Genomic DNA, 27,569 nt, shown 5'->3' with positions numbered 1-27,569 from the left:
TGACTTCTCTTTGTTCTGGAAGTTGTTGTGTATCATCTCTTCCCTTTCATTCCCTATTTATAATAATAAATAAGGAGGTTTACCAATAGAAATAGGAATTCCTTTTTAGGCTTGAAAAAATAGAAGTTTCTATTTTTTCCCCAAACAAGGAATAAGGGAAATCATATTCCAACTAGGAGTCCTTTAATTATAAGGAGGGACCCCAACACTTACATTATTTTATTTCTATCCGTCTTTTTTTCCTTATAAAATTTTTGGATTTTTAACTTTTAATTCCGTCTGCCATTACCTTCATAAATGCAAGGCCCCCGTCTACGTGACAACGTATTTGAAGTAGGATAACTATACGCTCCTTTTCTTTATTTATTTTTGTTAACCGACGTTCAAGCTCCTACAAGTCGTTCATTAATAGCTGCTAACGTCCGAATGAGCAGCTGTTCCAATGAGCTGGATTGACGAAAATGAAGGAAGAAACGGAAGAGAGAAGAGAGATTTCCTTCCCCGTAACTCTTCACACAAAATTCTTGTTTATACATAGGTTAACCGTAGAAATGTAGCAGCCCGATTTAAAATGTGTAAAAGCTTAAATGTGCAGCAATTACCAGCTACTAGTATTCTGACATGAAAATATATACGTACGTGTTCATCAGAGTTCAGGTGTGTATTAGTTTATAATAAGATATACTGAGACTGGCTGGCCAGGTCGTTGAACCTTAAAACGGGCTCGGGTCTGCTGTAATGGCCCAACAGGCCTGGCCGTCTTTAACCACCACCACCACCACCCACCCCCCCCCCCCCCCCCCCAGGGTTCAGACAGGCTTGCTTACACCTAGTCTTGTTGCTTAATTTCCTCTCTTTTCCTATCTCTGATTAGCTATACCTGTGACAACCTGGGTGTATCTTTTCGGTTCTGTTTCACGGTATCAAAGGTAACAACTTCGGCCAAGAAACTAATAACTTTTTGCTTTATTATATACTACCATGTAACAAGATTGTTATTTCACCTTACAAAAACTATACATGTATATTAGAGCTACATTTTTGACGATTAAATTGTCAAGAAGATTCACTGACCTTGACAGTGAAGAAACGGAGCAACTACGCGCTCTACTGACGATCTTTGTTTATCAGTCTCCTTCAATATTAGAGATAGAGTAGCATCGCAAATTTCAGCAGTTGGAAAAGCTAGTGTCCATCTTCCATCCCGGACCTGATCAGAAACAGTGGAGTTATATCCGCCAGCTTTTCTTGGATCGGACCTTACACGCAGATGCAACCATGTTGAGTGATTGTCATCTTTCTTCGGCTGTTAACAAAATAGATTTCATATTTAGTAGTATAAATTTGAGAACTCGCAATACCGAAATATCAATACTGATAACATTGGAAGAATATTGATATATCTATGCATCCAAGTATCAATGTTCTTTGCACTTTCGCTTATACTCGAACTTTAGGCACCAGTTCATCAACTATTGTACACCAACTTCGTCATTTCCAACAATTTGGGCTTTGCTCTCATTGAGCTTGACATTAGGAGTAAGAATCTTCATCTTTTCCAAATATTGGATCACTTCATATTGGAAACAAGGATGGTAGGAAAACTTGCTCTGAAATGAAACTAAAATTCAAATTTTATTTATATATGGAAAAAATAAGCATCGAGGAAATAGACTTACACTTAACCCGGCCAACGGAGCAATACCAATCACAACCCCTTGATGAGTACGGAGAGGAAGTTTCTCAGCTAGAAGTAACTTGCCAGATATTCCTTTTGCCATGGGTATCAGGTAAACATCCCTATACTCCCCTCTGGAAAAAGCAATTTTGCAAGCAATTTCTGGACCTGGGTAATTTCTAAAAGAGTCATAAAAGAGTGATTGTAAAATTATATTATGCACTTAGCTTGCCGCTAAAAGAAAGAAAACCTAACCTAAATCCATCTCCGTTCCATAAGTTGCAGAAATGTCTGTGCCATCGTCCCTCTGGGGAGCTCTCACTAAAGAACTTCTCAGTTTTTGCAAGGAATCTTCATGACAAACTCCTTTCAGAATGAAACCCTCCAGTAGATGATGAAGTACAAATACCTGAAATTTGGTTCACTTTAAGAATTTTTACACTGCCCCAACATTCAGCTTCTATGTTTACATTGTGTCGTTTGCCTTTCTCTACATTCATCGGTTCGTACAACAAACACTAACAATCAAAAAGGAAGAAATACCAATACTCAAGATATAACTAACAATGATGTATAGAGATCAGATTGTCGAACGAATGGAGAAAAGTAACATTATTGTACTATTCAGAAGATGTAAGTTTGAGCTCTTCAAGCGAAATGTATGTTAACGAACAGGAAGAAGTTTATTCAAGTGTTAACAAAGTTTAACAAGAAGGAGATAACCTTCTTTTTTTGTACAGAAACAATTTCTCGAGACAATATAAGTTTCTTCTTTTTCTTCCCAACCTGGGCTATATTTTCACTACTAAAGTTTGGAAGTCGATATGGGCATCATATTAGGTATTACAATGTCAGATTTTTCATTCAAGTGATATCCAGATACTGTACAGATGTAGATACAAAATGGATATGATTCTCATTTTTTATTGGATAACTCGAATGAGGTATCCATTTTGCATTTACATCCTTACATGTCATGCGTAAATTCGAACGCGGAAAAAGGGCATAGAAATCAGATTATGAAGTTCTCAGTCAAAAAGAGTTAAGATGTAGACCTTGACAACATCAACCATCCTTTGCCAAGCATGAGGGGCAGGCATATCTCCTGCCACAGGTAAAGGACAAATTCTCAGTGTTTTTTAATATTCTCTGTTAATTTTTTCATCGAAATAGAGTCGCCAGACAATCTAAAGGCAATGAAGCATGATATTCTTACCATCGGATGTTTGTTTTTGCATAGAAATATCGAGGACAATGAGAGGATCTTTTGACCGAGATGATTCCTCCAGAGCTACAAAATTATTGTAAAGAAACTTATGAAATGCACTAAAAAGTGAAACGCGTCTCACTTATCAAATCAGTAATACCTCTTTTACAATTTTCCCATTCGTTCTCCAAAGTAACTGGGATATAGTCAAACCAGCATTTTTTAAGCTCGTCTACAAGTTCTTCACTGGAACGCTTGTAAGAAATCTGCAATTCAACCATTTAACTGAAATTCAGAAATGTTGATGTACATCTAAGTGCATGACTAATTGTAAGTTCATCTTAGTATGCTCTTTAGGAGAAGTACGCAAATACCAATACATCATAATATCATTTTCAGAAGTAAGGATTTTCTCAGCTCCACTTTTACCTGTCTATGAGGTCAGTTTATCCGGGGATGATGAACTGTTCTCTGGGATAAAAAGAGCTACTGTTTTTTCACCCTATATTGCATTATCATCTTGTTCATTCTTTTCCTCTTATTTTGGTGTTTCAATTACTGAATTTAACTTGTTTATCAATGATTGATAGCAAATATGAAATAAATAATACAAGAGAGCATATAAAAGCAGTCCGCGTCTCGTGCTTACACTGAAAAGATCATAATTATGACCTGTGAGCTCCATTCCATGGTTTCTTAGTAGCTTTGCCAGAACCCACCCTGTATGCCACTGTGTTAGTACAGGTAATGGCGGTTGGCTTAGTAGGACCTTCAATAATGCCGTTAAAATCTGTAAAAAGCGAAAACCGTAAAGAAGACATCATGGGCCTTTAGGGCTAGATAAATATATCGCAGACTAGACACGCCACATATGAAGGACTAGATAATCGTGGACAAGGAATATTGAGTTTTAACTTTTAACAGATTTAAATGCTTAACAGAAGATTTGTACATGAATACCTGAGGCACGTATCTTGCAAACAGATTCCCCTCAAATGCATGCGAGAGGAAGTCATCAGAAGACTGCAGAAAAAGATGTCGGGCATATCACCCATAGATTGTTTAAACTCTTAAAATTTAGTGACCACGTTATTATTTGGACATAATATAAGTCAGTAATTCCTCCCAAAGAAGGTTCACAGTAATCAAGAAATCTTGAATATCTGAGAAGAAGAAATTAAGGACGGCTGAGACAACATACAATGTTTTCTTGCAGCTGAAAGCGAGACCAGTGTGATTCATGTACAGAATGCAGTTCTATGACTAAACAGAAGGTTGTTCTTTTAAAAGTCGAATCCCCTAAGCAAGGTACTCGCTTCACTTCCAACTAATTTCCCAGGCATATGAATTAACAATGGAGTCCTCAGTAGGACATAACCTTCAAAATATTTTCTTTTCAGATGGGTAATTCAGGCTTCTACTCTCAACCTTTATAACATGGATACTCCACTTTAGAACTTGCCTATGAGTTCAACTCTCATTGAAAGCACCATATGGAGGGTTAGGAGGGAGACTGCCCAGGCAGTGATTCCAACCCTTCAGGGGGCATTACTATCCCACATCGCATGAAATCCGAATTTGGGAAGTAGATAAGCCTCGGGCAATCCTTTCATCCTAAGCCGGTTTTCTAAAAAAAGTTAGGCTCAACCGCTCAATAGGTTCTAACATGGTATCAGAACTAATGCTGGGCCAAGTTGGGACTTAGTATCTTTACTACCTTAGCCTTGTGTGGAGGGGGAGTGCCAAGTGACTCCAACTTTGTCCTTTAGGGGAGGTATTAGCACTATCCCACATAGCCTAGGTACGGTATTTGCGAAGTAGATAAGCGTTGGGTCTTTCCTTGCAAGCCTGTTTCCAAGGAGAGTTAGGCCCAATGGGCATATCCTATATCGGCTTAGTTTTATTCTATCGAGAAAAAATCTAGAAAAACGAGTTACAAGAAACATAAATGCAAAGCAGAACATACCACTCCATGCTTCACATCAATTTTCTTGTCAGCAAAACCCAAAACAGATGATAGAGAACTATTAAGATCTGAAATATTCAAACAAGATTTAAGATTACAGTTCATAAGTGGAAGTTTTTTCCAATTAAATAATAAGGGTAATCATTTATCAGAAGATACCTTTACTCTCTGATAAGATTAGCAAGAACATCACCGACCCTAGCAGTATAGTATGATCTTCAGAAAGAATCAAAGACAGCATCCTAGTCCTGATCACGAAGGAATTCCTCCAAATAAGAAAATCAGCAAATAGCAGTTACCATATTTCAAGAAAAATTAGTGTGTGAAGTTACTTTCACAAGCTTCATATAAAAATTACTCGAGATACTTCAAGAAGAATACCGACATGGTGATGAAATGAAAGCAAGAACGTCTTAGATGAACTTTGAGGATATGTTCAACATAAATACAATACTATTAGAAACATTACATATCTTGGGTTACAAAGGCATACTAACTAATAATTTAAGCCTGTAAGGACGAACAAAGAATCATATCTACAAATGCTATAAATCAATTGATTTCATTCCATATACAATTAGAAATGTGTGACGTTCAGCATAACAGAGATACAATAGATGCTTTTCCTTGCTCCAGAGTCCAGATTGTACACTTATCCGTGAACGTGGCCCTAACCAAAAGCCCCTCTGCTTCAGCTTTACATTTTATTTAGGAAGCAAAGCTTACTAACTAGTCATTATAATGTGACAAGTGTCAAGTGATAACATAAGTTCCACTTCAAGCACAACTAAGTGATCATCAAAGTGTGGTTTCAGCACCTCTAAATATTCTGTAACCATCATTTATTTGTTAAAGAAAAGGAAAGAAACTAAAATGGGCACTAATAAGAAAATCTACATTTTAATGCTCTAACACGTAACAAGTGTTGGAATTAGGAATATATGATTTTTATTCTTTCATATTTAGTTTATATTGTTAGATTAAGATTAGGATAATATATTAGGATAATATATTATGTGATCTGTATTTATATTCTTTGATATGTATCTAGGCTATATAAAGAGATGTATAGCATGAATCAATATATACAAAAATCAGAATTCAATTTGGTATCAGAGCTAGGGTGATCTTTTGTCCTTAACCCTAGAATCTCCGGCGACATTTCTGGCGACATTGCTTTCAACAATTCCAATCCAGCGTGTCTCCATCAATCGCCGATCTTTATTATCTAGGAGACGTCTTTCTCTCCTTCGCGAAGATCAATTCAGATAAGCATACAACCAGAATCAATTTATCCTGGTTTGAATCTCTGTCTTGATTTCTTCATTTGAAGCTCTCAAGTTGAAACTCTAGCTTCTAATTCATATTCTTAATCTCTTTGTCTGACTATCTAAACCATCAATCTCTTTGTTTGATTCCATTGTAATTCAATCTTTGGAATTTTGGTCTTTCTTACTATATTACTGTTTGGATATTAAGTTTGAGGTTTGTGGCATTTTTTTGTCAAATCTGTGATCTTTTTTTTATTAAGACAGCAATGGCTTTAGCTTCTCGTACAGATTTATCCCTCATACATTCAACACCAACTCACCGTGTTACAAGTGTACTACTGAACGGGAAAAATTTTCATGCTTGGTCTCGTTCTTTCCGTCTATATCTTGGTGGAAAACGTAAGACTGGATGGATTCTCGGGAATGAGCCCCAACCTGCTGAAACGGACACGGGATTTGATCAATGGGACGCAGATAACTGTATTATCCTAGGATGGATGTTTAATTCGATGGAGGATCACATCTATAACATGTTTATGTATCATAATACGGTTTATGGGTTGTGGACAGCATTAACAAAAATGTATGCTCATGCACGATGTGATTCTCGGGTATTCGAACTTTATCGAGATATCTCTCATGCTTCCCAAGAAGCTTTAGGCGTCTCTGTTGCTGGTTTTTTTGGGTACCTTCAGACTCGATGGGAAGAATTGGCTCAATATGAACCTTTAAGTGATTTCCCAAGTGATGCTGAAGTGGAGTCCAAACGTCTTGATCGTCGCCACACATATCAGTTTTTAATGGGTTTAAAACCTGAGTTTGAGTCTCTACGAACGCAGATTTTGAACACATCTCCTATGCCATCCTTGTATGAAGCATTTGCTACTGTGGACGGTGATGATCGACGACGTTTGCTCCTCTCTCCACCGCAAATATCTACAAATGTCTCTCAAAATCAAGATCAGATGGCATTTGCTGCCCACTCAGGTTCACATTCAGCAGGTAATCGCCCATATTGTCAACATTGTCACAAACTTGGTCATCTCATTGATCGTTGTTTTGTTCTGCACCCGGAATTAAAGCAACAATTTTCTCGGGGTCGTGGTGGCGGAAAAGGTAAAGGTGTTACTCGTACTGGTGTTGTTGCTGTAACGCCCACTCCCACTCAACCAGATTACACCCAACTGCAGTCCCAGATTGCTGAGTTGCAGTTACACTTGGGCTTAACACGCTCTTCTGAACCGGTGGCTGCTATTGCTGCTAGTACTTCTGTTGCTCTTCATGGTAAGTCAGAACAGCCAACTTGGATTTTGGATTCGGGAGCCAATAATCATATGACTGGTGAGCTATCTACTTTTACCTCCCATGTTAGTCCCGTTGATCAGACAGTGAGTATTGCTGATGGGACATCTATGCCCATTTGTAGTCAAGGAAGTGCTCGGTTATCCCCTGATATAACTCTTCATTCGGTGTATTATGTTCCTAAGTTTGCTTATAATCTCTTATCCGTGAGCCGTCTTGCAAAAACACTAAATTGTGCCGTCATTTTCTTACCCAACTCTTGTGTTTTACAGGACCTGATTTCGAAGAAGATTTTTGGCAAGGGATATGAGCGTGATGGACTTTACTACTTTGGTGATCCGTTGCCTTCTCAGATATCTTCATCTAGTTTGCAAGCTTCTGTTTTACCTTCCTTGAATTCTTCTATCTGTTCCTTAAAAACTTTAGACTTGTGGCATGCACGTTTAGGACATGCAAACTTTCAATACTTATGTTGGTTATTTCCCTCTTTAAATAAAGCTTGCGCAGATTTTAAGTTTAATTGTGAGGTTTGTGAATTATCAAAACATATTCGTACTTCATATATTCCTCGTATGCATCGTGCACCTAGGGCTTTTTATCTCATTCATTCGGATGTTTGGGGACCTTCTCCAGTGTCATCATTGTCCAAACATCGTTATTATGTCACTTTCATTGACGACTACACTCGCTGCACATGGGTTTATCTAATGAAAACAAAATCTGAAGTTTACACTCATTTTACCAATTTTCTTCAAATGATCAAAACCCAATTCAATACTACTGTCTGTAACATTAGATCTGATAATGGTGGGGAGTATATAACTAATGAATTTCGTTCTGAACTTAACAAAAAGGGAATTCTTCAACAACTCACATGTCCTTACACACCAGAGCAGAATGGTGTGGCAGAAAGAAAAAACCGTCACATTATGTCAGTAGTTCGATGTCTTTTATGTGGTATGCGTGTTCCCAAGTACTTCTGGCACTTAGCAGTCCTCACTGCAGTGTTTCTTATCAACAGAACCCCTAGTCGGGTGTTGAAAGGAAAGACACCTTTCCATGTTCTTCAACCAGATAGCACCTTATTTCCTATTTTACCTCGTGTGTTTGGATGTACGTGCTTCGTCCAAAACCGTAGTCCTACACGTACCAAACTTGATGATAAGGCTATTAAGTGTGTATTCCTAGGATATTCCTCAATGTCTAAAGGATATAGGTGTTACGATCCTATCAAATGTCGTTTCTATCATTCTATGGATGTCACTTTTCTCGAAAAAGTTCCGTTTTTCTTAGATACTGCTGAGGAGACTCCTAAGGAGGACAATTCTTTTCTTCCACGACCAGTTCCTATCCTTGAGTCTGCTCCATTGTCCTCCCCTGCTTCCTCTAGCCGAATTCTGCCTCCAGGTGCCGAAGGTGTTGCTCCTCTACGGGTCTACTCTCGTCAATCACGCTCTCAAAATCCATTGCCAGACTCTTCTCCGCAATCAGGTAACCCTTCACCCCCTTTAGTTTCTAACATTGTCCCTTCTAGATATCCTACTAGGGAGCGGCGCATGCCTTCTCGATACCTTCTTACATGTAGCACTAACCATCCAATTTCTGAGTATCTTTCTTATCAGGGTATTTCTAGTCAATACCAATCTTTTATTGCTCAGGTTGATTCAATTTCTATTCCTCGCTCTGTCCACGAAGCTCTTCAGAATCCTAATTGGGTGGCTGCTATGCAAGTTGAAATGGATGCCCTTCAACATAATCAGACGTGGGAACTTGTTGCTTTACCTCCCGGTGAACGCACAGTAGGGTGTAAGTGGGTTTTTAGTGTGAAGTACATGGCAGATGGTACTATTGACAGATACAAAGCCCGCCTTGTTGCAAAAGGATTTACTCAAGTACCGGGAAAGGACTTTGGCGCTACCTTTGCTCCTGTTGCTAAACTAACTACAGTTCGCTTATTAATATCTCTTGCAGCGTCTTATTCATGGCCTTTGTATCAACTTGATGTAAAAAATGCATTTCTGAATGGCGACTTATCAGAAATTATATACATGGACCCTCCACCAGGATTTCAGGCTCAGGGGGAGTATTCAGGAAAAGTATGTCGCCTTCGAAAATCCCTTTACGGTCTTAAGCAATCTCCTAGAGCATGGTTTAATCGCTTCAGTGATGTGGTCCAAACTTTAGGATTTGTGCGTTGTCACTCAGATCATACATGTTTCATTCGTCGCCATCACGAGGGAAAATGTATTATCCTTTCAGTTTATGTGGATGATATCATAATTACTGGAGACGACTCGTCTGGTATTGTTCAAATTAAAAAGGCTCTTGGGAAATTTTTTGAGATTAAGGATTTGGGTCTTCTTCGATATTTCCTCGGCATTGAGGTTGCTCGATCCTCACGTGGAATATCTGTATCTCAACGGAAATATGCTCTTGATCTCCTTCAAGATACAGGTATGCTCGGATCCAGACCTGCCTCTACTCCTATGGACCCAAATCTTAAACTGACAACAGAGTCTGGAGAGTTATTACCAGATCCATCACAGTATCAACGACTTGTGGGTCGCCTCATTTACTTGACAAACACAAGACCAGATCTCACATATGCAGTGAGTGTTGTAAGTCAGTTCATGCACTCACCGCGTACTGCGCATCTCGATGCCGTTTACCACATTCTTCGATACCTAAAGACATGCCCCGGTCTTGGTCTCTTTTATGTCACAGGTCCGCAATCAGGTCTTTCTTGCTTTACTGATGCAGATTATGCGGGATCAAAAGATGATAGGAGATCCACTTCTGGTATATGTGTGTTTCATGGTGGTCATCTTATAGCTTGGAAAAGTAAGAAGCAAGCAGTTGTCTCACGATCTTCTGCAGAATCCGAGTATCGTGCCATGGCCCAAGGCACATGTGAGATCATTTGGCTTCGTTCCCTTCTAACTGAATTAGGCTTTGCAGAAACAATGTCATCTACATTATTTTGTGATAACAAGTCTGCCATAATGCTATCGTCTGACTCGGTCCTTCATGAAAGAACGAAACACATAGAAGTGGATATCCACTTCATTCGGGAAAAAGTGCGCTCAGGTGTTATCAAACCAAATTTTGTGTCATCGGCTAATCAAACTGCAGATATGTTCACCAAACCTGTTGGTCCGTCATTACTGCAGTCATCTCTTGTCAAGCTGGGTCTCGTCAACATCTTCGCCTCAGCTTGAGGGGGAGTGTTGGAATTAGGAATATATGATTTTTATTCTTTCATATTTAGTTTATATTGTTAGATTAAGATTAGGATAATATATTAGGATAATATATTATGTGATCTGTATTTATATTCTTTGATATGTATCTAGGCTATATAAAGAGATGTATAGCATGAATCAATATATACAAAAATCAGAATTCAATTACAAGCAAGCAGTATTGAATGGTGATTCTATGATCCACCTGACTTCTGACAGCCACATCATGTAGCAGTACATTGATGTTCCCAGAATTCTCTATCAATCCGCCCCTCCTCAAAAACCGCAGTATCATTTTTTTACATCAGTACTACATGTCTACCAAATTAGTTTACTCCTGCAACTATTTTGCTCGTTCACAATCTATCATTCTCTCTAATGAGGGTAAAAAATTAATGTTATATATGCCTTAATATGTACTAAAATTTAAATATAAGACAATACGAAGTATAAGCTAAGCATACTGACCTTTCAGCTGGATTATCCATTACACAGCTGGAAAATTGAGCAGTTGAAGAGATGTACTCTGATAGTAATCCAAATAGATTGGTCTTACTAGTGGGTTCTTCTTCAGGCTCAAGAATTGGAATTGTAATTTCTTCAAATTCAGTTAAATGTTCAGCAAAATAATTAACAGCTTCGAGACTAAATGCATCCTTATCCTTAATAGTTCTCAATAATGAGAAAGCATAAGAACATAAAAGAACAAATGCGACTGAATTAACAACTTCTCTTCCATCCAAGACTTGAAGAAGGCGACACATTATGTATAGAGACGTGATGGAAGATACATAAGGGTCCTGAAATAATGGAAACGAAGCTAAACTTGAAAATTGACTTCAAGAAAACTATGTATAAAATCACTTTATCTACATAAAATGATAAAAGCACTTCACACTTATGTCTTTAAGAGGATAGAAAAAAGAATTCGGCATACAAAATACCTACAGTGTTATTATTTAACTCCAGCAGCGGAAGGATAACTGGTAAAACTAATGACCTGAGAACATTCTGAGTCATCAATCTACTTAAGATGGGTTGACCAATTCCAATAATGTCATTGAAGTAGTAAAGGTCATTTACAATTTGATCAGTTTCCATACGCAGCTGATGCCTCATCTTAGGTGTGCAAGTCTCCCTACATCAAAGTCGATGATGCTTAACATAGAACCAATTCACTCTGGCCCAAGTTTATCCACCAAAATACATATAATCCTCTATAAAATGATTGAAGGCATACATTGTACTGCTGACCATGGAATCCAAATTGAAGCATTGCTGTCTCAAGTTCAGAACCAATTCCGAGAAATATTCCGAGGTTGGAGGAGTTGTTATAAATTTGAAGACCATATCATCACATGCTGCACAATCAAATGAAATAGTTCCATGATTTACATTTCTTATCAAATTAAGAGCAGAGGAGAGATACAACCGCAAGACTATACCATTGTAAACATTTAGAGTTAATGCACGTACTGCTATCTGAATCATCTTCTCTTCATTACGAGCAAATTTAAGCGCCTCACTGTACAGAGGAAATGAGACTACAACATCCTGTAAATTGAAACCAAAAAGAATTGGTGAAGGCCTCCTTGGCATAATCAAACATGTAGCACAATTAACAATAAAATGTTAGCTCGACATCTCTTCTAAAAACCCAGTTAACCAGATTGATCGGCTGAATAGCTGATCTTTAGAAGATCCTTGCATAGAAAAAGAGGATTGTTCTTCTCGAGATAATGTGAATGTAAGGTGCATCGTGCATGACTAATTTTCCAGCATTCATATTATGCAGGGTGAAATTGGTTTTTTAAGATAATATAAAACATCCAGAATTTTTCATGGGCGGGTGTGCATTCCCTTGTACTTACTCTAATTAAGGGCCCAAACTAGATTGTTTTAGGTTTTGGATGACGTATCAAGCAAACTTTACAGTCCAAGACCATAGTTGAGGAAGATATGATGCAGGACATTTAATACTTTTGATGGACTGTCTTCACGTTTTGTGTTACTCGGCATCCTATATTCCTCTTCCATATCCTTTCCTCCCACCTCACATTTCTCGAGATAAACCTAGGAAATCCAACAGAACTCTAAGTTTAGCTCACATGGAGCCGAGATTCAATGGCACACACGTACTAATAAGTTCAGTTTGGCTTGAGTTGGATGAGGCTGGTCCTAAATCACCAGCATTACATCCTTAACTTTGACCTTTAATAATTTTTTAAGTACTAATCGACAACTCTCAACTTATATTTAAGATGGAATGAATGAATCCTGGAAATTCACTTCCGTGTTAGATATAAGAACCACGTCACAAAGACACAAACAACATGAAAATCGAAAGAAAGTATAATTAGCATCTAGTACAAGATTATTGTGGTAATAGAATAGAAAGAATACATGTAATGTACGTAATAAAGTGTCAGAGTTTTGACTACCTCTTGGACCTTCACAAGAAGACATATAGTTTCTCTATTTAGTTTTCCACTAACCGTTCTGATAAAAAAAACAGAGAAAGAATAGAAATAGTCAGAATCACTCCGAAATTAAAAAAAAAATGAATAAATGGAACCGTGCGTGTAATAAGAATAGTTTCTCCAAATTTTACGAGATATACTTATTTGGGAAGGATCGGAACAAACTAATAAATGCATAGATAATTTTTAAGAAACAAGACTAATGTGCAGTCACTACTGAGAATCAAAAAAAAATTGACTAAATAGACACATCAAAACCTTAAAAATGAGACGTAGTAGGAAGCAAGGTCTCCATTATCAAACTTATACGGATGGAGAATGATGTTATTAATATACTCGTTGCTGAAACAATAGTCTGCAAAATTCAGAAGTAGCAAACTACCAATTAAGAACGACATAGAGAAGTAATTAAAGTAATAATAAAAATAAAAACAGCAATCAAACCATGTGAATAATCTGGTATCAAAAGGACATATAATATAGCATCTTACAAATTGCATGCTCACTCGCCAAATTCTGGATCAATATGCTTAAACAATTAAGCAATGGCACCTCAATGCCTGAATTTCTGCTGATCTTTAGTAAGCGAAGAAACTCAGCTAAAACCTGATATTCCATAAAACATCTGCCACGAAATGATCCCATAATCAAATAGAAGAACGTCATTATAATACCAAAGAGCGACAAAAGGAACTGCTGAGACTATAAACATTACAACAAGAATTCCTTACTCGAAAATTGATGAATCATGTCTATCACCATAAGTAACTATTTCAACAATTGATCTCACTATATCCACAGCCGAATCCTGGAAACAAGAACAATTATGACATAATCTCATACTTCAAACATTAGATAAACTACGAAAATTACTTTTAAAGGTTCTTTTACCCTGCTTTGTTTATTCAGAGATTTGATCTCTTGCAATTCGTTAATCAGGTACCTAACATTGACAAAAAAAATATTAGCACAAACCTCAAAATCTGAAATCTAAGGCGCGAAAATCTAAATATGAACAGTTTTGTTGTGCAAAACCTTCTAGAGACTAGAGAAGAAGAAGAAACCAATATCGCGAAAAAAATCAAAAGAAAAACAAAATAGTACTAAAACATAATCAGATTATAACGAAAAAAAATAGAGTAAATAAATGCACAAAAAGGAATGAACATGAACATACTAAATTTGTATGCAAACTGAAGTTGAATTGTCTTCTAGAGACAAAGTAAGTAACAATTTGACTCTTGTAAGCCCTAACTTAATGATTTACAAGAACTATGGTACGTTATCTGAATCTCATACATGAAAAGAAATTCACATATCTATACCTAACCTCAATTTTAGTAATATAAAGTTTTCAGATTGAAAGTAAAGCAAGAAATTGATTGATACTTACGTGAAATGTTCCAGGGAGAAGCGATCAATTGATCGCCAAAAAGATTGCCACATGAAGAACGAAAGTTAGAGAGAGAGAGAGTTAAAGGGAGAATTATAGAGAGGGATAAGCCTGAGAGAATCTCTTTAGATAGAACCCTAGAGAAGAAGGATGAAGAAAGAAGCAACAGTTAGGTGTTTCATCAGTTTAAGAGTGACCTTTTTAGCAACTAAACAAGGCTGTCACTACTTATTGACGTTTGGTTGGTTGAAGTTCGTCGCTTTTCCGTCAACGTTAAATAGTTTTTTTGACTTTTTTCAAATTTACATATTTAACTGTAATTCAACCTAATTAAATCATAGTATTTAATTCTGACAGCACATGGAAAACAAAAATTTCACAACCATATCCGTCTGATTCTTATGCAAATTTTTTACATATTTTACTCTTTCTCCCTACCTTTTATCTACCTTCACCAGCATTTCCAAATTGATTTTTGGGCATGGGATGGGTCGGTAAAGAGTTTATAGACATTGTCTATCTAGTTATTTGAGTTGAATGAAAATGGTTCATGTAACTATGCTTTTCGGACTCGAACCAGTCCGACGACCCTCAAGAAGTTTTTGTTCGACTCTACCAAAATAATACATTAGGAATAAGCCTAAAGTTCTAGAGACTTGTCAGATCATCCTCAATAATAAGTACCGTCATTCAGACTGCCCAAACTGAAAAGTCTCAATATGTCTGAGTCTGAAATGTCTCAGACAATACAGTCTGGTAAGTCTATATGAGCTTTTAGACTAAGAAATTGATCGAACTAGGTAGTCCTAGTGCGTGCTTACTCAATCAGACTCCTTACAGATGGTTACTACTTGAAATCAACACAAAAGTGATGATAAACATTTTTCAAGGGTTTAACCACTTCCAAAGCTTTTCAAACACAGTATATCAAGAGGTAAAATTATTAAAAAAAATAAATAAAAGAAAACTAGAGCTTTTAGAACCAATTTTAAATAAGAAATTGAGTTTTTAGAAGTCGTTCTTCAGTTCTTTTGTAAAGAACGAACGAATGAATACTTTCAAAAATACAAAGAAATTTTTTGGTGAATATCTTGAAATAGAAACTGAAGTGAAAATGGAAGAAAATGAAAGGAGAGGTAAGTCTTGCAGTCAAACATGGTGACTCGAGGTCGTTTAACGGAGTGTTTGGTGTAGGGACGTTCAGTTGAGTAACCTTGGCCCCAACCCATAGCCAAACTAAAAGTAAATACAACATAACGAAACAACAACTAAGAAAGAATAACAACATATCATAATAACTTCCAAAAACTCTATTTAGAGACATCAAAATGCCTCATTATGTATCATATTAGGTTGTACTATATTAAGAATTGGAATGCAACTAATGAGTTAACATTATAACTTCTTTTTTCCATCAGTAGCCAGATGGCCCAAAGCGCTAGATCAATATCTAGGCTTCCTCGACATATTAATTTTGTTGTTGAAATTTTTGCAAAAAAAATTGTCCGCCTAAAGCAAGGTGTACTTTCCCTTTCTCAAATCTTTTGAGTGAAAATTTTTGCAATCATGTAAACGAAATCCAAATCGTTCATTTTTCAAATCATATTCAACATAGTAATTTTGTTGTTGAAAATTTCCCAATATCATTGCAGGCCCATTATCATCTAAACCAGAAACCAAAGCCAAACAAGCCACTCTCGACTTATTATTTTCAATAAACCAAAACGAATTCTCCGTTGGGAAGTCCATTTCTGCTCCCTCTTTAAAATGAAACGCAATTTTTGGAAACGAAGGCTTTTCTTTTGGTAATTCGTAACACCGATCCAACTGCACGTTATCTTCCACATTTTTCGCTCTCGGGTAATGCTCCACAAACTTATCGATCTCTTTTACAACTAAATCAAATATTTTCTTCTCCATATAAGTAAAAGTTGTACCCGAATCAATAATTGTTCCTCCTTTGCCATCAGATCTCAGTGAGAGGAAATCTTCAGGAATATCGACTTTTTTACCTCCAACGCTAATCTTATTAAGTCCCAAGTAATAATAAGTCGAAAATCCCAAGGGACTTTTTATAAACGGAGTACAACTAAGTCCATCAAACTTTTCATCCTCAGGATCCGATCCACTATACAAAACTAATGGACTACTTTTACTTGTGTCATTATATTTTCTTGAAAGAAGGCAATAAGAGAATTTTCTTAACCCTAATTGTGACGGTAACGAAGGCATCCCACGTCCAAACCCGGCGATGCCACTGTAAATATGAAGGGAAAAATCCGAACACCCAACTGTAAAATTTGGTAATTTATTATTCTGAAAATGTAGAGTTTCGGATAACAACGACCCGTTTGTAAACCCGGATCCATATTCAACATAATATCTTGGACACGTGTCTTGACAAGATTGGTCATGATCGTATCTATGCATCCAACGACAGATTGGATTATTACACCCCGCAGGTTTAGAAGAAGATGAAAGTTTTGGATCAAAAGAGGGAACATAGGTATTTGCAACATCCGCAACTGGGGTGGAATTACAAAAAAAACATGAATATTTATCGGTACATGGAACCCAAACAACTTCGGAACCAGTATCAAGAATTAGATTTACAGTTTGTGGTGGTGTGCCCAAAGTAAGAGCGATTAAATATTCACCATAACTCTTTGCATAAACGGCTGTTTTTTTGCTGTGGGTTCGGTTCGGATTTTTCAAATATGCAGCTCTATGTAATGAAATATCAGCTATATGGTTGAGTTTTTGTGATACATTTTTGAAGTCTGATTTTCGATACTTCAAGAGGGGAAGAACGATATTAGTTAGATCGGGTTTGAGGATGGATTTGAGGTTATGGTCATGTGAAGAAGAAGAAGAAACTAGGGAAGATAGAGAAAGGAGAAGAGAGAAAATACAAAGAAGATAATATGAATGATAAGCCATTTCTTTTTTTCTTTGTTTTCTCTTAATTCCTTCAATCCCTTTTGTTGTTTAATTCTTTGTTTAAATTTAAGATTAAGAACAAGTATTTAGGACCATTAATTTCTAAAATTTGAGTTTTGTTATTGACCACATATTGACTTTCTCTAACTTTAGTAAAGTTGGAAAAAACATTTGCCAAAATGTTCTCATCTTCTAATGTGATAATGATAATTAGTTTTGTTTTAGTTATTTGCCTCACCTGCAATTTAGACCTTTTTTTTTTCTCAACAAGAAATCCTACTCAGGGGGTATTTCATATTTGTTGTGTTTTGTCTTTGAATCAAGTCTTTGATCATGTGTGAATTTAGTTTGTGTTTGACTTTTTTTGATAAAAAAAGATGGAGAAAATAAAGTGTTGAAAGTTGTCACACTCTCACTTCAAACTAGAATTCAGCTTGATCGATAAATTCTTTTACAAAGAGACACTTCACACTAGTTTCGCCCTAGACATTTGTTGTCGCTATAATATAATTTTGTGCAGGACTTGTTCGGCAAAGCCTCAAAGGTGACTAAGATTTTAGTTCTCATTTGTAGCATGCTCTTCTAAAGCATTGGGCTTATCTCATGGCATGTAAAACCAAATATGTAGACTTCAAACTTCATTTTCTTCACAACATCCATCATCTAATTGTCTCATTGACTTTCATTTCCAATTCGATTGTTAAAAAGGAATATGATGGTAAAAATTTAGGATTGAAAGACGGAATTGAAGCATCCAAAATATTTTTTTGGCAATAAATATTTGGGTCAATCGTATTGGACTCTAATTTTTTTTTTTTTTGAAGTATATTGGACTCTAATTGACTTTGGGGTAACTATGTTTCACTTCTAAAAATTAAGTTGTTTGTTTTTCTCCCTCAAATCTTCATCTCCACCCTTCTCAACATCTGTTCTGCCCATTACCGTGGTACCACTTCCGACCACCATCATTATCTTCATCTTATCTCTCCTCTCGCTACCAACTCTTCTTTCTCATTTTAAAATCTGGCGAAGGGAATTCTCCTCCTCTACCTCCAATCACCCGACCACTTATCTCAATTAGATATGTCTCTATCTCTCTCTCTCTCTCAATCGACTAAAACCTAACATTCCAATGGGTTGAGAGAGATGAGACCGAGGAATAAAATAATGGTGGTGGTAGCGGTCGGAAATGGTGGTCAGAATTGATAGTCGGAGATGGAAGGAGATGAGAAAGAAGAAAAAAAATATATTGTTTTCTCAGACAATTTGACAAATTTCACAACTTCTTTTTAGAATTTTGAACCCCACAAAATTTTTATTGCCAATAATAACACATGCATTTTAAAATCGAATTTGTACCATAAACAAAAGAAGGGCAATTTTAGGATTACCATCTCCCCACTAATGTTCCATTAGGGATAGTCTCTCTTTTAATTGGAAATTAGTGAAAGCCTCTTTTCTGTACGAAAATAGCACAACCTTTATTGTTTTTTCCTTAATTTTTTCTTCGATCTCTCATACCTTTCATTTTTATGCTACCATCATAGATGTTTAGTCGGCGAAACTTCATTTCTTATACCTATCTTTTTCTTCTCTCACATACATTTTTTCCACTTCACCAAAAACATTATTCTAACATTCCAGAATTAATGAACTATGACAATTCGACATATAAAAAATCGTAAAATTCAATTCTCAGTTGTTCTTTATTTTAGATTAAAATGATGTTTCTCAGTGTAACCAATTTCGAAGAAGACCTGTTTATCTCTGTTGTTCTTTATATTAATTATAACTTGCATACATTCAAAGAACACAAATACAGATTGAAATGATAAACTGATCGAAAAATCAAAAATTAGAAAAGAAATTATTAATTAAACTTACCAATAGCGTAATTGAATTTACCCCCTCAATAATTGGTAATTGAGCTTACCCCTCAGACTTAATATTTTTAACAAAAACACAAAGGTCGTATTGACGTGCACAAATAAATGTGACTACAAAAAATAATCATCTTTTAATACGATTCTTATAAGTTATCCCACCTTACTTTATTGCTTGACTTGATCAGAAAAATGATTAGTAAGTCTGTTTATTATTTAACCTATGATTTTATTATCATATATCAAACATGTCCTTAATAATTTTGACACACACTAAACCGGACAAGGTAAACTAAATTACCAATTACCCGTAAATTGAGGTAATGAGTTTTGAGAGGGTAAAGTCAAAGGTATCCCATAAGTGGGAGGGGTAATGTTAAGACAAATAAAAGACAAGCACTGTCTAAATTGACACGTGGAAGAGGGTGTATGTAAAATCAGAATTAACATTGTTATACTAAGCTTCTTTCCCTAACAATGAATGCAAACCACTAGCTACATATTAACACAAGAAAAGAAGAAAAAAAAAATCAGATTAACATTATCTCTTCCTTTCAATTTTATCCTCCACCAGAAGGAAACTCTCACACAATGAATTGAAAACCAATTGAAATTGGTAGATCAATCAAAAGAAGGGTGCATGGTTGTGGTGGTGGTGGTGGCAGCAATGCTGGATCAATAAAAGGAGGGTAATTTACTAATTAGTTAGGTAGATCGGGGAGGAGGTTATATGAATTCAACGGCTGGGGCGGGGATGAATTCGACGGATGATAGTGAAGCATTGGGGACACCAGCAGGAGCAGTTGGAACATGCAAATATGCAAATGGAAGTACATTTGCAGCTGCAACATTTTTCATTATTTTCTTCTTATTCATGTCTTCCAAAATAGTTAATATGGTTTTCGATCGTATCGGTCAACCTCGTCTCCTCACCGAACTTACTGTAATCTCTTTTCTCTTTATTCTACTTTTAAAAATATTAATCATGACAACAATGTATATCTTCAAAGTAATTACACCTAGCAAAATTATGACAATATATTCAAGTCTAGGTAGCAGTCATCGATATTGTCTTCGTTTTTGTCGTCCAGATCCTTACACCCTAAACATTATGAGGTTTGTTCATGACAAAGACTCCATGAAGACGAAAAACATTACTCGTCGAAAAAAAAAGTTTTGCACCAAAATTTGCATATCTTGAGATAATTTTTACTAGTTTTTTTTTGTGATGAATTGATGCAGGTAGGATTGGTAGTAGGAAACTTGGGTTTCATGCATCAACTATTGGAGCTAGTTATACCTCAACTATTTACTTCTTATGCAGAAATGGGAATGAGTTGTTACTTATTAGTTTTAGGTATAGAGATGGATCTATCTGTATTAACTCAGAAACCGAGTCGGGAAGCCATTATAGCTTATACTGGAATTCTCTCCACCTTCGTTGTCACAAGTATGATAACTCCACTTATCAAATTAGGACTTCATGATTCAGTAGGATTCATAGTCTCACTCTCTATCATTTTAACCGGTACATCTTCGCCCGTTTTAACAAGGTTGGTAACCGATTTAAAGATAAGTAAATCAGATATCGGACGTCTTTTAATCGGTGCAGGAATTCACACCGATATGATAACAATGCTCGTAGTTTCAATTACTCTTGTGTTTCATCCTTTCAGAGCTACAACAAGTCATGATAGTATTAAGCTAAAACATAGTATATTTCAAGTGATCGGGTTAATCCTTATCATTATTCTCTTTGCTAAGATACTACCCATGTTTATAAGATGGATTAACGAAAGAAACCCCGAAGGTAGACCAATGATCGGATCGGATTTAGTACTATTTGTAGCTATTATGATGGTTTTATGTAGTTCGGGTCCGATTCTTATTGGGTATAGCCCGACAATGGCTTCGTTTTTGATAGGTTTAACGTTTCCGAGGAAGGGTAGGATATCAAGAATGTTAGTGGGGAAGATAAATCAGATAATGAACTACATTATATTTCCATTATACTTTTGTTATGTAGGAGCATTGGCAGATTTTGGTGCATTAGAACATGAAGCAGATGCTAAGTTCTTGGGGATAAAGTTGTTCTTCTTGTATGTAATTGTGACAATAGGGAAAGTTGCCGGAGCGTTAATGTCTGGTTTGTTATTTGGGTTTCATTGGCATGTAGCTGTTACAATTGGATTGTTTCTAAATGTTAAGGGACATTTTCACATCTTTGTTGCTGCTTTTGCTCTCCGAGTAAGTTTCCCATCTCCCTTAATTCTTATTTACCTTGTTTTCAAGCTAAGTTATCGTTGTCTGTTAGACTATTAGAACACGCACTTTCATTAATCATTATATAGGGCTTTAGAGCACATAGTGTTGTCGGATGATCACTTTTCGCCTCTGATACTATGCTAAATTTGTTAAAAATTTCAAAACCATAAAGTAGAGATTCAGTTACATTTACTGCTTCATATAATCTTGCTACTTTCTTAATTCCAAATATCCATACAATTTCTTGTTTATAGATGAAATGACTTGAGATATTGGGTTGAGAAAGTCAGTGGCAAAACCCATATGAAATTTTAGTTTATACTCTAGCAAGTTCGAATAAGCTATACAAGCGATTCGACTTAGCAATCTTAATGGTGCCATTTAAAACTTTCGGTAGCTGAATCACCCGTTTATCTTATTTACTTGGTTCTTAGGCCCCTTTTGTGTAGGAGGATGCTAGTTTCTCTCACACTTTACCCTAAGTTTTGGTAAGCCAAGGTAACTCTTCTTGAGTTATGATGTTAGTCGTTCACATTCTCTCTGCCTTGGCTAGACAAAACTTAGGGTAAAACCTAAGTGGAAATATAACTTTTATACGTTTCGGACGATCAAAGAACTCATGTTGTTGTTTATTGTAAGCAGGAACATTTGGTGAGTACTGGGACATACATAGTGATGGTATTCTTAGCTATCCTCACAATTGCCTTAACACCATTGATAGTAAAACTCATGATTGAACCAGAAAGAATAGCATTGCATAGAAGAATGGCACTTCAATGGGTAAATCCATCAACTGAGCTAAGAATTTTAGTAGGTATCCATGGGCTTGAAAATGTACCCACTATGATTAACCTAATGGAAATGACTCGAGGAGATTATGATCGTCCCGGTATAGCAGTTTACTTAACAGATATGATTGAAATCAACGACTGTAATTCAATGGTACTCGGTAGTCAAGATCATCAATTACCCGACCATAACCATCAGTTGGACAGTGTTGCTGATCCAGCCGTGGCTGACGAATCTGTGGTGAATTTGCGAGAAGCAGTGAGTAATGCTATATTATCTTATGTGGAAGAAAGTGGGAATGGGATTAATGTTCACAGATTACTTGCTATCTCAAGTTTTGCTAATATGCATCATGATATTTATAAATTGGCTGAGGCTGTTACAGCTTCTTTGATTGTCTTGCCATTTCATAGGAATCAAAAGAAGGATGGAAAAATGGACGGGGTTCATCACGGTTTTCGACATGTAAATCGTAAGGTATGACATGTAATATGTTTTAGAATTTTATCGGATATAGTATAGTAGTTAGTACTCCCACATTCAACTGTATCACATGAATATCTGTCGTCTTATAGCTTAGGGTCAAACATTCGAGCTCATTAAATGTTTTCACAAACAAAAAAGAAAAACAAAATATCAGGATTGAAGACGACTATGTTTTTAGTTCGATACATTTCTGCAAATTTTCACATCTCATTTACTGTATTAACAGGTGCTCAGACTAGCCCCATGCTCGGTGGGAATATTAGTCGACCGTGGTCTAGGGCTAATAAAAAACCTATCAAACTCTTCCAATGTCTCCATCCAAGCTGCTGTTGTTTTCATAGGTGGTAAAGATGACCGAGAAGCGTTAGCCTATGCTTCTCGCATAGCACAACATCCTGCACTCAAACTCACAGCCGTTCGATTCTTAGAGGATACCAATTCTGATAACAAACAATCAACAAAAACCAAGAAAACACGTATGGTACGTAATCTCGAGGAACAAGAAACAAAACTAGATGATGAATGTTTTACTGATTTCTATGAGAAAAAAGTGGCTCGTGGAGGGGTTGGATACGTCGAAAAACATGTTGTCGATGCTAAAGATACCGTTACTGCTCTTAAGGCATTGGAAAGTCAATATACTCTTTTCATCGTAGGGCGAGCAGGTAGAGTCAACTCTATTTTAACTGCTGGGATGAGTGATTGGGAAGAATGTCCTGATCTTGGTCCTATTGGAGAAATCATGGCTGATTCTGATTTTTCTACTACAGCTTCAGTTTTAGTTATTCAACAACATTCTTTAGATGAGCTCGAGAACGAGTTCAATATTATGTAGATCTGGACCGTTCGTTCTCTGTTTTTCTCCTTTTTACTTCTTTTGGTAGGCATGTTTAAACAATATCTCGATTGTTGGATATTGAAACGACATTCTAGATATCGTAAGTTGATATTTAGATCGTTACGATTTAGATGATTATTGAAAGTTAATACTTAATATGAGGGCCAATTAGGCGAGTTGTCAATTAGTAAACATCAACATTTATTAACGAAAACTCAACAAAAGATCTTAGAACAATCAAAGTACAACAAATATTGAATTATCTAATACTCTTCCCAAATGAGAATAACTTAAACCACCATATAGGTTTCAATTACTTGTTCATTTAAATCGCTGCGAAAAACTCTTTACTGAGCTTAGGGTCTGGCTTCATTGACTTCTCCCCTGGCTTCCACCCAGCTGGGCAAACCTCATCTGGGTTTTCTTGCACAAATTGCAGAGCCTGGTAAACCCAAGTCGATCAAAAAATTTTCAGTGAGAAGACAATCTAGGGAATTTCAAAGTTACTCAATGCTATTAATTTTGTAAAAGGGTTCTTCTTTAATGTGCTAAAATTACCTGAAGTGTTCTCATTGTCTCATCAACGCTTCGGCCAATGGCTAGATTGTTAATGGTGGAGTGCTGAATTATCCCTTCCTTGTCGATAATGAAAAGACCCCTCAATGCAATGCCCTGTTTAGACCGAAAATCTTAGTTATAGATGAAAACCAGAGGATAGACTAATAACCTCAACAGTTTCTGAAATTCTGGTACATATATAAGAAAGAATAAGTACTAATACGGTCTTAGCGTATTTCTCAGTGGCTCTCACTGAACAAAAAAGACTAAAGGAGATTATTTCTACACCGATTCTTGATAATTGGTTTATCGGCAGATTAGAGAAACTTAATATTCATTTGCATTTTCTTATGAACCGAGCTAATAAGAAGATAACATAAACTGTTTTATGATTGAAATGCAAATAAGAATTGGAGATGAATAAGTATTTACCTGATCAGGGATAAGCACGTCATAAGCTTTTGAAATTGATTTGGTCACATCCGAAATCAATGGATAGTTTAGATCCCCCAGTCCACCTGACTTCCGATCAGTTTGGACCCAAGCAAGGTGGGAGAACTAGACAAGAATAATGTGTAATATAAATAAGATGATCCACGAAGAAATGCATACATATTATAAAATAATAACCAGGAAAAGTTGTTGGTTAGAAAAGAAAGAAGATTTACTTACCACACTATCAACGGAAACACCTAAAATTTCTGTGTTTAATTTCTCAAAATCGGCGTGGCGGTCACTGAAAGCAGTAATCTCTACAGAAACAATAAAAGAATTATGAAATTAGTATCCACGAAGCTCTAACCATTAAACTGTATGCCTTCAGTTTTCAAGTTACCTGTGGGGCAAACAAATGTGAAGTCCAGGGGGTAGAAAAAGAGAACGACATATTTCTTTCCGATGTAGTCAGACAGCTTTACCTGTAAGAACAAGTCATAATATTCATAAAGATTAAAGAAGGAAGGTTGTTCGATCATAAGGGGAACACATAAACTAATACAAATGAATATGATGCAAAACAAGATCAGTCATGTGTAAGAATGGCCAGAACTGATGTTCCCACTCCGTATTCTGCATTTTGAAAGAAAAGAAATCGACAAAGCAAATTCTTGATTCCATACTGTTTTATGCGTGGACAAGGAAATGAAGAGATAAGATTCATATGGCATTCTGCATTACATGTACTTGACAAAAAATGTCAATGGGGTTCTGATTCTTATTCATGTCAAATCTGAGGAGTACTTAATAAAAATAATACCTTGATGAATTCCTGGTCAAAAACGGCTTCAGCTTCAAAATCAGGTGCCTTGTTCCCAACTAGCGGAAGTTCAGAACTCTACGAAGATAAAACACAGGTAGACCATATTTAAGCACAAATAAATGTGAAACAAAAACTGAACTTACAACATATAATTCCTAGAATAAGGTAAGCGAGGCGTTTAATAATATGAACGACCTAAGACTAAATAAGTCCTCCATTCATTTTGACACACCATTACAGTTGCAGAGATAATAATTTTCCTTACTGTATTAGTGGTTTAGTGTATTATCATGGTGAACTTAACAAAATGCCTTCACTATCACAAGCCTTTAATTGTAGCCCTTACTTCTAGAGGAATACAACATCAACAAAATTAACAATCGTCTTGTCCCAATTCATATTGAAAGCATCAAAACGCTATGTCCCCACTTGTGTGGTGTAATATTTATTTTAAATTGGTTAGATACTGTCATAATGATACTACTTCCAAGTATCTCCATAACCATAAGTCCAGTAGAAAATCCATCTTAAGTTCCTAACCGGGATAAAGAAATGTCAGGAACCCTAAAGGATGACGGGATTTCATCGAATCTACATTCCCTTGGAAGCCAATGTTTTTCTGGGCTCCAATCCTACAAATTAACAACCCAATGTTTTGTACACACCCAACCATTATAATCAAATGCCGATTTCATTAAGCCTTGAACATTGAATACATTTTCCAAAATGATTGTTCTTACTCTACTCTAATAAACCCAACTCACAAACTCAAATTGGAAGATTTTAGTAACTACAGTCTAAACCATTAAGTTCACTTACCAATGAATGCAAGAACTGCAACCATATAACATAAAAAGAACACCAAATTACAGGTTAGGATGAAAATGTCAGCATTCTAATCAACTCTTAACCTGCTATAAGAACTAATTCCTCATATTGGATGAAGAGATGATAAAAAAATCGAGTAAAATATGTAAAATGAACAAGTTCAACCAAAAACCTAATCTGAGCTACAAGTTACAAGTGAAGCACAAAATAAAAGCAAAATTCAACATAAAACGACAAAGATAAGATCATCATTGTTGAAGTTTCAGTGAATTTATGAACATGTAATGAACAATTAAAGAGAAAAATATGAACTTTACTTACAGCATTGACGACTAAACTTCTACGAGAAGAAGATCTATGAGTGGAGATTGGGCGAGAAGAGCGAGTCTGGAAAGATTTCCTGAGGCCATTGAAGCTCTTAGGAACAGTTAGGGTCTGGGAGAATGGTACTGAAGAAGCCAATGAAGCTATGGGTTTGGGGAATTTGGGGGAAAGTGAGCTAGGGTTTGAAGAGATGATGTAAGAAGGAGCTGAGCATGCCATGGCGATATAGATAGAGCTCACTCTCTTTCCTTCTCTATAGCCGAATGGATATGGGCATATGGCTGTGAGGCTAAATAGAGATATCCGTGGATAAGCCTTGTTTCTCAGGCTGTCTTTAAATGAAAATTTGGGGAACCACCAACTCCACCTACAGGTGGTAATGGGCCGGGCCCGGGCTCGGGCGCCCATTGGTACCTCTCGTCGACCCTCGGGTGTTCGGGTAGTTTATATCAAAAGGCTAGTGATTTAGTGGGCGGGCTCGCACGGGGTAAAATCAAATATCTATGAAATAAAGGAGGAGGGTATCTATTTAGAATATACCTTGCTCTTTTAAGGCTAAGAGCATCTCCAATGCATAACTCAAAAAAACTCTAAAAATTTTATGTGTCGAGATTCAAATGTCAATCCCTAATTTTTCTCTTTCCTACTTGTCGAGATTGAGATCCTCTATTCGAAGGATTTCTCCAATGCAACACTCTAAAACTCCAAAAATTGTTTATGTGGCATTTTTTTTTTCATTAAAATATATGAAAATGTTGAGTTGGCATTTAGAGATATCTCAAGAGGACACTCTAGAAATGGAGTGTCCTCTTGAGATATCTCAATTCCACCCTCGACAAGTCATCTTGGAAATTTGAATTG

General features: G+C 36.4%; 4 protein-coding genes across 8 annotated transcripts; 1 reads left to right on the top strand and 3 right to left on the bottom strand.

Moving 5' to 3' along the window:
- Positions 1 to 946: 946 nt before the first annotated feature.
- On the bottom strand, positions 947 to 15,032 carry LOC147558576 (protein TRANSPARENT TESTA 9-like). 4 transcript variants are annotated; one of them, XM_086660278.1, is made up of 20 exons: positions 14,540 to 15,032; positions 14,038 to 14,089; positions 13,878 to 13,954; positions 13,638 to 13,771; positions 13,405 to 13,501; positions 13,108 to 13,165; positions 12,112 to 12,220; positions 11,907 to 12,027; positions 11,615 to 11,804; positions 11,135 to 11,466; positions 5,011 to 5,099; positions 4,852 to 4,919; positions 3,846 to 3,908; positions 3,535 to 3,675; positions 3,046 to 3,151; positions 2,895 to 2,969; positions 2,734 to 2,783; positions 1,934 to 2,087; positions 1,680 to 1,846; positions 947 to 1,610 (listed from the first exon to the last, which is right to left on the bottom strand). In XM_086660278.1, exons 1-20 carry the CDS (start codon positions 14,590 to 14,592, stop codon positions 1,473 to 1,475), a joined length of 2,274 nt encoding a protein of 757 aa, XP_086516404.1. In that variant the 5' UTR covers positions 14,593 to 15,032; the 3' UTR covers positions 947 to 1,472. The 4 variants fall into 4 exon arrangements, with proteins under 4 accessions (XP_086516404.1, XP_086516402.1, XP_086516401.1 ...); XM_086660276.1 differs by having other exon boundaries at positions 947 to 1,306; XM_086660275.1 differs by having other exon boundaries at positions 947 to 1,306; positions 14,020 to 14,089; positions 14,540 to 14,787.
- Positions 15,033 to 15,808: 776 nt separating this feature from the next.
- On the bottom strand, positions 15,809 to 17,531 carry LOC147558575 (aspartic proteinase nepenthesin-1-like). Its single transcript, XM_086660274.1, has one exon. It carries the CDS (start codon positions 17,477 to 17,479, stop codon positions 16,049 to 16,051), a length of 1,431 nt encoding a protein of 476 aa, XP_086516400.1. The 5' UTR covers positions 17,480 to 17,531; the 3' UTR covers positions 15,809 to 16,048.
- Positions 17,532 to 19,714: 2,183 nt separating this feature from the next.
- CHX28 (cation/hydrogen exchanger 28) lies at positions 19,715 to 23,836 on the top strand. 2 transcript variants are annotated; one of them, XM_086660271.1, is made up of 4 exons: positions 19,715 to 20,305; positions 20,605 to 21,609; positions 22,270 to 22,893; positions 23,129 to 23,836. In XM_086660271.1, exons 1-4 carry the CDS (start codon positions 20,093 to 20,095, stop codon positions 23,735 to 23,737), a joined length of 2,451 nt encoding a protein of 816 aa, XP_086516397.1. In that variant the 5' UTR covers positions 19,715 to 20,092; the 3' UTR covers positions 23,738 to 23,836. The 2 variants fall into 2 exon arrangements, with proteins under 2 accessions (XP_086516397.1, XP_086516398.1); XM_086660272.1 differs by having other exon boundaries at positions 19,842 to 20,305; positions 20,609 to 21,609.
- An 88-nt stretch (positions 23,837 to 23,924) lies between these two features.
- LOC147558573 (2-Cys peroxiredoxin BAS1, chloroplastic-like) lies at positions 23,925 to 27,042 on the bottom strand. The gene is made up of 7 exons (XM_086660273.1): positions 26,706 to 27,042; positions 25,554 to 25,631; positions 25,134 to 25,215; positions 24,971 to 25,050; positions 24,731 to 24,856; positions 24,299 to 24,412; positions 23,925 to 24,182 (listed from the first exon to the last, which is right to left on the bottom strand). The coding sequence occupies exons 1-7, from the start codon at positions 26,925 to 26,927 to the stop codon at positions 24,066 to 24,068; spliced, it is 819 nt and encodes a 272-aa protein (XP_086516399.1). The 5' UTR covers positions 26,928 to 27,042; the 3' UTR covers positions 23,925 to 24,065.
- Between the last annotated feature and the right edge of the window lie 527 nt (positions 27,043 to 27,569).

The sequence above is a fragment of the Eschscholzia californica genome, unplaced genomic scaffold (assembly GCF_041429995.1).
Source record: "Eschscholzia californica isolate CP2 unplaced genomic scaffold, dmEscCali1.0.p SCAF_2, whole genome shotgun sequence".
In the NCBI taxonomy this organism is placed as follows: domain Eukaryota; kingdom Viridiplantae; phylum Streptophyta; class Magnoliopsida; order Ranunculales; family Papaveraceae; genus Eschscholzia; species Eschscholzia californica.
Note: the sequence above shows the minus strand (reverse complement) of the source record. Positions and strands in the feature narration are given on the sequence as shown.

Coding starts and splice junctions, on each gene's coding strand:
- CHX28 (XM_086660271.1), top strand. CDS start 20,093: ATGAATTCAACGGCTGGGGCGGGGATGAATTCGACGGATGATAGTGAA. Junction 20,306..20,604: donor GTCTCCTCACCGAACTTACT/GTAATCTCTTTT, acceptor GAATTGATGCAG/GTAGGATTGGTAGTAGGAAA. Junction 22,894..23,128: donor TTCGACATGTAAATCGTAAG/GTATGACATGTA, acceptor CTGTATTAACAG/GTGCTCAGACTAGCCCCATG.
- LOC147558573 (XM_086660273.1), bottom strand. CDS start 26,927: ATGGCATGCTCAGCTCCTTCTTACATCATCTCTTCAAACCCTAGCTCA. Junction 24,857..24,970: donor GTGTTTCCGTTGATAGTGTG/GTAAGTAAATCT, acceptor ATTCTTGTCTAG/TTCTCCCACCTTGCTTGGGT. Junction 24,183..24,298: donor AGACAATGAGAACACTTCAG/GTAATTTTAGCA, acceptor TGGGTTTACCAG/GCTCTGCAATTTGTGCAAGA.
- LOC147558575 (XM_086660274.1), bottom strand. CDS start 17,479: ATGGCTTATCATTCATATTATCTTCTTTGTATTTTCTCTCTTCTCCTT.
- LOC147558576 (XM_086660275.1), bottom strand. CDS start 14,592: ATGTGGCAATCTTTTTGGCGATCAATTGATCGCTTCTCCCTGGAACAT. Junction 11,467..11,614: donor TGGAGTTAAATAATAACACT/GTAGGTATTTTG, acceptor CCATTATTTCAG/GACCCTTATGTATCTTCCAT. Junction 5,100..11,134: donor ATGGATAATCCAGCTGAAAG/GTCAGTATGCTT, acceptor CTTCGTGATCAG/GACTAGGATGCTGTCTTTGA.